The sequence below is a fragment of the Pelodiscus sinensis genome, chromosome 3, assembly GCF_049634645.1.
Source record: "Pelodiscus sinensis isolate JC-2024 chromosome 3, ASM4963464v1, whole genome shotgun sequence".
Lineage (NCBI taxonomy): Eukaryota > Metazoa > Chordata > Testudines > Trionychidae > Pelodiscus > Pelodiscus sinensis.
In genome coordinates, this window is record NC_134713.1 from 94,502,267 (window position 1) to 94,511,448 (window position 9,182).

At 47.2% G+C, this 9,182-nt stretch overlaps 1 protein-coding gene across 1 annotated transcript; it reads right to left on the reverse strand.

Moving 5' to 3' along the window:
- Positions 1-250: 250 nt before the first annotated feature.
- On the reverse strand, positions 251-1,276 carry LOC102451391 (trace amine-associated receptor 9-like). Its single transcript, XM_006136274.2, has one exon. The coding sequence runs from the start codon at positions 1,274-1,276 to the stop codon at positions 251-253; it is 1,026 nt and encodes a 341-aa protein (XP_006136336.2).
- Between the last annotated feature and the right edge of the window lie 7,906 nt (positions 1,277-9,182).

Sequence of the window (9,182 nt, forward strand, 5' to 3'; positions counted from 1 at the left end):
TAGTATTAAATTAACAATATCTGTAAATAAATTGTTCTGTTATGACATAAACCAGTATTTTACAATAATAAAAAGTAGAAAGTCAGGATGAAAATACCTTCAGACAGAAAAAGAAATACACAGCCAGATATTATGAAAAGGGCAATGAATGTGAAATATGATGTGAGTAGCTGCAGGATTGGACAGGCTTTCAATCTGGAAATAAAAGTCTCAGGGGGTTAGGCACAAGGACCACTTGTTTAAGTTTTTTTTATTCTGGAAATAAATTCATTGTTGAGCAGTCAAGCCAGAAGATTTTACAGCTCACAATCACTTTCATTGCTTTTCGAAACCAAGGATAAAAGAGAGAGTAAATCAAAGGATTAACAGCAGAGTTAGAATAAGTAAACCAAAGCATAATATCAAAGACAGGGGCTGGAGTTATGAAGTTAAGAAAAGGATCAATTATTACAGTTACCGTATAAGGCGTCCAGAATACCATGAAAGCTATCACAGCTATACCCAGAGTTTTAGCAGCTTTCCTCTCTCTTTTAGCAACTCTGTCACTGTAATTTTCAGATGACTGGGTGTTGTTTGTAGTTTCTATCATTCTAGCTTGTCGTTTAACCACAACAAAGATCCTACTGTAAAGTGCCATTGTTGCGAAAAAAGGTATTATAAAAAGTAGAGAGCATGTGATCACCCATGTCTTGTTGAAGACAAGCTGACAGCTCCCTACACAAGAGAGTGTATTTGTGAATTCTTCTATCCCCTCATCAATAGCCCCAGAGAAGACAATAGAAAAAGTGTATGCAAATGAAATTGTCCAGGCAACAGCTATGAATATGCCTGAAACAGGAACCGTGAACTTGATAGGGTAAATCAAAGGATCAGTGACAGCAACATATCGATCAATAGAGATGAAACACAAGTGAAATATTGATGAATAACAAAAAGATGCATCTAAACAACTGTGGAATCTACAGAATGTGTCCCCAAAATACCAACATGTTTCAACAGATCTTATACTGCTGAAGGGTAGCACAGTCAGACCCACGCAAAAATCCGCACATGCCAGGGAAGCAACCAAAAAATTTGTAGGTGAGTGAAGCTGTTTGAAATAAGTAATTGAAATGATTACCAAGAGGTTTCCACCTAGTGTAAGAATTGTTAGCAAACAAAGTACAACATACAAAGTTATCCGGATTCCAGAAGAAAATGATGTTTTATAGCAAGAGCCATTAATGTTCTCAAAGCAGTATTGTACTTCTTCGTTTGGAAGAAGTGCTGAAGTCATATTGTGCTTTTGTGGTTAACTATCCTGAAGATTTTAGTGTTCACATTTGAGTACCAACGTTCTTGGTGTGACACTGGTTGGCCTAAGCTCTTCCAATTTTGAGTCTGTCTGAAAAAGAGAATTAAAGTTGACATGAATGAGAGTACAATAATTCCAAAGTGTTGCATTATGTCCCACCATGTACTATGTATTAAAATAAGCAGTAAATAATTTTGCAAAATCATTGCAAAATATCTGTTGTGAATACATATTTCAGTGATACTTTGAAATAAGCAAACAAGTAGCAAAATCGACTTTATAAATGAAAATCTTTCTCCTCTGCTAGAGTATATCATTTGTTTTTACCTGTTCCTTTTTATTTCTTTAAATTTCCCGGTGTCTGATCTCTCCGTTTGAGTTAATTGCAAAGCTCCCATTGACCTCACAGCAGTTCAATGAACTCAGCCTGCCTCATCTTCTGAAGAGCTTTTCTTCATATATAACTCTGGATTCAGATTTGAATAACCGGCAGCAAGAGATACATCCTGTCAGTGGTGCTTTAGTGTCAGAGTTGTCTTAACAAAGTTAATGACTAAGTACTTGCATGCTGGTCTCTCAAAAATGAGGGGCAGGCTGAGGGAAAACCAGCAAACACAAGGGAAATTTAGTGATCACCCTGTAAAGTGAAATCCCTCTGGTAAAGGGTGTAAAATACTGAGAGATGTGTAGAGTCTGAAAAACATCATTAAGCAAACTACTTTGATTCATCACAAAACAGGTGTTTACTGTCATTCACATGGTTGACTGATGTCTCATTATAAGATACTTCTTTTATTTTGTGAAGGCAATTTTAACTGGCTCCCACATGAATCTTGCAGTGGGATCTCTCACGCACTGACACTCTCTCCCTCTCTTTCTTTCTTTCTCTCTCATATTTTATGATATTTTTCTACATAGGCCAAACTTACTCCAGAGCTAAGACTAGAGCAAAGATGCAGCAGCTTGTCTCATCCTGCTGTGGTGCAATGCAGCCCCCAGTTCAATTAGGCCAGCCCTAAATTGCCCTCTAGCATCCATGGCTTCTAGGTTTTGCAATAGCCAGAATGCAGAATTACCTTAGCTACATCTGTCCAGATTGCTATTATGCCTCCTCCCCTCTCTTGCCTGCTCCCATCTGGCTTGAGTATTTCCCTTGTCACATGGTATTCTGTAAAGCTGGTAGAGCAAACTCTGAACCTTGCAGGGATCTCGTGCCTGGGAGGCAATTTGCTAGGGGTACCATTCTGTGCTGGTGTGGGCAAAGGAGCTGCATGGCAGATATGGTTTCAGTTCACTCTTCCTAAATGAGTTTGAGTAGCTAGAGAAAGATAGTTGAGATAACACTTCCATTCCAAACCTATATTTTCCATGGCTTGTAGGTCCCTTAAAAAGGCAGGTTGACACTTTATTGGCGTTCAGTCTCTTATGCCTATGTCCTTATGGAGGACACAACATTGTGGAGAGGAAGGGGAAGGCTTTCCTCCCGGGCTAGGGGACAGACGCTGGCCAAGTGGGCCATGCGTATGAGAAGCCACAGACAGCTGCCATCCAGCAAGTGCACCAGGCCGGGGCGCTCATCCAAGAGGCCCTGAGGGAGAGGTTCTCGCGGGCACCCCAGTAACTGTCCCCAGGGCCTAATACCAAGGGGTCCTCGTCATCCTAGTGGTTGCGTGGGTGCAGGGAGCACAGGGAAGTGGTGAGGACGGGAAGAGGGGGGGAGGCCATGGGTTCAGCAGGGAGGACAGGAGTGGGTCTATAGGGGCAGCGGGGGAGGCAGGAGGGAAGGCCATAGGGTGGGGGGGCACAGGGGTGGAGGCACGGGAAGAAGCATGGGCCATGTGAGCCACTATGGTAGCCATGAGATTGCCGAAGCGAACACAGTGCTCTCTAAACTGGCCCCAGGCTTGCTGGCAGTTGGAGCAGACCTCTGCCAGCATCCACTGCATCTCCTATATGGCGGGCACATGGCACTGCGTGAGCTGGTCCCAGAGACGGGCACGCCTCTGTGTCCCCCGACTTCTGGCAGGTGACAGCGGTGGACTGGCTGGCCCCTCACTCCTGGCTGGTCCGGCTGTGGAGAACACACAGGAGGGAGAGGTGAGTCGGTCACGCTTGCAGACACTGTCCCTGAGGCAGTGCCCTCCTCTGTGAGCAGCGAGCAATAGTCTGCAGCTCAGAGGACCGGGCTGCCTGTTTCCTCCCTCCTGCCCACAGACAAGCAGCCCAGGGAAGTGTGGTCTCAGGGGGATTCCCTGTGAGGTGGCAGAGAAGCTGGGAGCAGCCTGGGTCTCCATGGGGGCCCACACACAGGCACAGCTCGCAGCGATGTGTATGGACACGGCTGTTGTCTCGCACTGGCAGGCATGGCCCCGTAGTGTGTGCGGCACTCCTCAGGGTATGTGGGGTCTGGCCTTCGCCCTTGTGGCTAGCCTGCTCCCAGCCTGCGCACCCCCCTTTCCCAGCAGGACATGTGTGTCCAGCAGGATCTCAGGCATGCTCAGGGGCTGCCTGTTGCATCCACGTGCTACACAGTTACGTGGCACGGGGTTGCACATACACAGAGACCACCATGGTGCCCAGCCAGAGTAGCACGAGCAATAAGCTACACACACTATCCCTCCTACCCCCTGAGCTACCGACCTCCCACCCCCACCCCGGAGTGAGTGAGAAAGACACCACTCACCTAAGGATACCTTCCTGGCTTCTGAGAAGGCCTTGTAGACATCCTGGCTGGTAGGCACTCGCTCCAGGGACAAGGTGACGGTGTCAGTGGTCTCCTCGTCCTCCGCTGGGTCAGACAGCTGGCCCTCCCGCTCCTGCTTCTGCTCTGGCCGAGTGATGGCAGGGATCCCCAGGCAAGTGTCCATGAGTGTGGAGGAGGTTTCCTTCTCCTCATTCCCAGGATGCAGTGCAGCTGTCTCTAGTAAGGGCAGCCGGGGGGTCCTGGCTCCGGGCACTTGCTGGCCCACATATATGAGAACCTGAACTCTTTCACTTTACTCCAGACCTGCTCGAAGGTCCAGAGTGGGTGCCCTCAGTTGGCCAAGGCCTCCGTCATGCAGCCGAAGATCTCGGCGTTTCTACACCTGGCCTGGGGATCCTGCAGGTCCCCACAGGTCCAAGAGGGCCTCTATCTCTAAGCCAGACCAGGCGGATGTGCGCCTCTTAGTGCCCCGGGAGGGTCCTGTGACCCCTGGGGCTGCTCCCCATGAGGGTCAGACATGCCTTATGCTGGCTGTGGCATGGAGAGCTGCGTGGAGGTAGCTGCTGCTTTGGAACAGCTTTCTGACACAAGGCTTCTGCAGGGGGTTGGCACCTTTAAGAGGGGCCAGCAGACAGGAACTATAGAGCTGTGATGAGTTTTCAGGAGTGTCCAGCAGAGTATGGGTACGTCTAGACTACCGCATTTTGTCGACGGAAGTTTTGTCGACAGATACTGTCGACAAAACTTCCGTCGACAATTTGCGTCCAGACACATGGAGTTCTGTCGACAAAGCAAGCCGCTTTGTCGACAGAACTCCGTAGTCTGGACGCAATGTTACAGGCAGTAACACCTTCTGTCGACAGAGTTCTGTCGACAGAAAGTGTTATGCCTCGTAAAATGAGGTATACCAGCATCGACAAAACCGCAGAGTTCTGTCGACGTTATGTCGCTGGTATTGTTTTGTCGACAAAAGTCCACTTTTGTCGACAAAACTAGGTAGTCTAGACACACCCTATGTGTGCTTTTCCCTGGAGGCCAGTTCTTGTTCAACACCCCCTGCAGAGTGGCCACACTACCCTTTTTGTGCAAGAACTCTAGAGCAAAAAGGCTTATTCCTGGTGGGGAGAGGAATAACTCTTGTGCAAAAAGCCCTCCCTTCTGACAATCTACTGTAAACTTTCTTGTGCAAGAAAGGGCTTGTAGTGTGGAAGCCTAGGTACCTGCATCTCTTCACATCCAGAGTAGACTTTTTCCAGGCTGACTGTTCCTTGCCTCTGAACAGCTGTGATTGCCAGCAGTTACAAATGACCAAACAGGTGTTTATAAACATGTCCTTTATTCTTAAGGTGGAAGTATTACAGAGAAAGCATACTGAAAGCAATGAAAATTGACCAGAGGTAATGTACATGAAAAAACTTCCCAGAGGACACCCCAATTCCAACCTTGGTGTAAGCGGGGGAATGGTCCCGCTATTGTGGGGAACTTTCCTGGCTTCTATACACCCCGGTGAAATGAACCAGCGAAAGGAACTGAGTCCCCGCTCCCACTTCCTTTACCCCATGGCTCCCTGATCCTGAGGGCTCCCCCTCCACTCTCCTGAGTAGCAGAGCCCTTGAAACCCCAACAAGGCTGGGCCCAGGTTTCCTGGGGCTTAATCCCTGACCTTGTAGTCACTAGGGGCAGGAGTTAGGGTGTCCCCACTCCGAGGTGCTCTCTTTACACTGCAGCCCTTCTTGGCCCAGTGATCACTTCATAAGGTTCAAAGCAAATACAATTTATTAAACATCAAGGCTACGTCTACACTGGCCCCTCTTCCGTAAGGGGCATGTAAATTTCAAGAGTCGTCGTAGGGAAATCCGCGGGGGATTTAAATATCCCCCGCGGCATTTAAATAAAAATGGCCGCCGCTTTTTTCCGGCTTTTAAAAAAGCCGGAAAAGAGCGTCTAGACTGGCCCCGATCCTCCGGAAAAAGCGCCCTTTTCCGGAGGGTCTTATTCTTACTTTGAAGTAAGAATAAGACCCTCCGGAAAAGGGCGCTTTTTCCGGAGGATCGGGGCCAGTCTAGACGCTCTTTTCCGGCTTTTTTAAAAGCCGGAAAAAAGCGGCGGCCATTTTTATTTAAATGCCGCGGGGGATATTTAAATCCCCCGCGGATTTCCCTACGACGACTCTTGAAATTTACATGCCCCTTACGGAAGAGGGGCCAGTGTAGACGTAGCCCAACTGATTAAAGAGAATAGAATAAGAAACAATGAGAATGGTTAAATGAGAACACACAGCCCTGCTCTGTAGCACAGGGACATCAACACAGCAGTCTGCAGAGTGTAAGGACAGTCCACAGTCTCTTCCTTAGGAGCCCTGGATGTGCTGCAAGGGGCTGCAGGCTGGACACGCTTGCACTGGCAGTGACCACACAGCCTCAGTCTCTAAGTGGCCAGACCCCTCTCCCAGTCCAGAGCCTTTCCCCACATTTTGCAGGTCCCAGTAGCTCACCACATCCAGCTGCAGGCTGTGCTGCTTGGCCAGTTCCAGCTCCTTGTGTTGCTTCTCTGTTCCTTTTGGCTCTGAGCACTGCCAGTCTGCTGCTCAACACAGGCTCTGCACTCCCTGTGCTGTGTACGCCTGGCTCTGCTGCTGCAAAACTGCCCCTCAGCACAGCTTGCACTCCTCTTAGCAGTGTCTCAGCTCTCTGTTCCTTTTTGCAGGACCTCTTCTGCACACAGCTTGTTTGTTCAGAGAGAGCCAGAACAATCCCCACTTACAACCTGTCAGTCAGGCTGAGCTGGAGTGTTGACTGCTTTCCATTGTCTCTGGGGTCTGTCAGTCTCATGAACCCCTCCCCCTTCTGAAGCTGATAAACCAAAAAACTCCCACAGAGTTTTAGTAAGGGGTAACAGTCCCCTTACATTGGGATCAGTCCTTCCAAACCCAGATCTGCAGTTTTTCCTGTGGCTGCTAGTTCATACCTGTCTCTGATTCAGAACCAGAACAAGCAGGAATAGTTCAGCCTTTCCTTTAGATAGCTTGGGCCTTTGATATTGGCCTTATGTGATCAGCAGACATTGGCTCATGCCTCAGGCTATAGCTTCAGAATCCTGGGTTGTTACATAATCAGAACCAGGGAATTTGCATTCACCTCTCCTAGACATTTCCCAGGAAGTCCACTTCACACATATCATCTCCAGATACCATTTTGTCCTGCATGTTGCCCAATATAGTCCTTTGATCATCCAGGCCTTGCATCACATCTCCCTACTAGAGAGGTTAGTTATGATCCTGGTCCAAAATTGAACATAAGTCATTCATTTAATACAGTAGTGCCCAAAGATACTTAAACTTTGAGATTTTGTGGGAATTTGCGGTAGCAATCACATGTACAATTTATGAATGTTCTGCGTGATTATGAGAGCTCTGCATGTCTCCTTACCAAGCTGCAAACTGCATTTTGAAGGTGCAGCCTTTTGTCGTCTCTGTTGTCCTTTCATCTCCACCTATTGGACTGAAATTCCAACAAGTGTACAGGCAAAGGCCTAATCACAGAAAGTCATTAAATAAACGTGGTTTTATAATCTAGAAGGAAACACCCTGGACAGGGGAGATTGCTTTCTACCCTGGAGAACTGGTTTGTCAAGGAGAGCTCACCTGATAATAGTTACCTGGTAGCCCCTAAGGAGGAAGAGGAAAATGTATTCTCCTTTACTCCTGATGATAGGAGAAGATGCAATGGGCTTAAATGCCTCAAGGATGGTTTTGGACATTAGGAAAAAATTCCTAACTGTCAGGGTGGTCAAATATTGGAATAAATTGCCAAGGGAGGTGGTGGAATCTCCCTCTCTGGAGATATTTAAGAACAGGTTAGATAGACATCTGTCAGGGATGGTGTAGACGGAGCTTGATCCTGCCTTGAGGGCGGGGGGCTGGACTCGATGACCTCTCGAGGTCCCTTCCAGTCCTATTATTCTATGATCATGAAAGATTTTTAAAAGCAGGTTAGACAAACAACTGTCAGAGATGGCCTCAGTGTTGCTGTGTCTTTCACAAGGGTAGGGGACTGGACTAGATGATTCCTTGAGGTTGCTGCCAGTTCTATTATTCTGTGAGTCAATGATTCTGTCTAGTACAGACACTGATTTAAAAACTAAATGTAGCTTCTCCGCAATGGCCTTATCTTCCTAAGGGCTTCTTTAGCACCTTGATCATCCAGTGGCCCTGATTGGAAGGTTTTTGCTTCTAATGTACTTGGGGAAAATTGCTGTTAGTTTTGTATAGTTTGTTACTTGCTCTTCCTTTTACACTTGACTTGATAGAGTTTACTCTCCTTTTTATTTTCCTCAGTGCAATATTATTGAAATTCATATTGTTTGCCTATTCTGGCAAATCCATGAGTAAATTTCTCCAATAAGGTAAAACTTGGGAAATGTAACTGGAATGCCAAAAGCTTATCTGAGGCAGAGCGAGGATCACCCAATTTGGTATACAGCTTTTTCTTATCAAAACTTAAAGCAAGATAAGGAAAATGGGATGCAACTGGAATGGGATAGCCCCTCATAAAACCCTCCAGAAAAGAGAGGATCACCAGCAGGTGAAAGGAGTTGGCTGTTCAGGACTGCCCCAGGCCTGAGCCTCCCAACCCTAGGCACTGTTTGGGTGGGACACGGAGATGCTGAAGCTCCCTGCTTCATTTGGAAACATTTCTGGCTGTTCCCCTTCATCAAGGAAGGAAGGGGAAAGTGTTCAGTTTGCTCCATTCCTGTGCTTCCCAGCCACAGTGAGAGGGCAGACAAACCTAACCCAGGATATGTACCTCTCCCCAGCTGTACCCAAAGGAGCTGCAGCATCTATGGAGAGGCACTTTTTACCTGTCCCCAAGCTGCTGCAGTGAGAGACATCTGGGCAGTCCTCTCTCCCCGGAGTAGCCTGAATATTGAACTCCTCATCCCAGCCCCAGCCCAGAGCAATGACTTAAATACAGCATGTACATTTTCATTTTATTTTCCAAAAAAACACAAATTATTTGAGTTAAAGACCTGAGCAGTGCCAGGTAAATCTTAGGGTACATCCGCACTTCAAGCTTCTTTAGCAATAAGCTATTCCGGAAGGTATCTTCTGGAGTAGCTTATTTTGAAATAGAGAATCTACACTCAAAAAGCGCAGCGAAATAGCGATTTGCTATGTTGAAATAG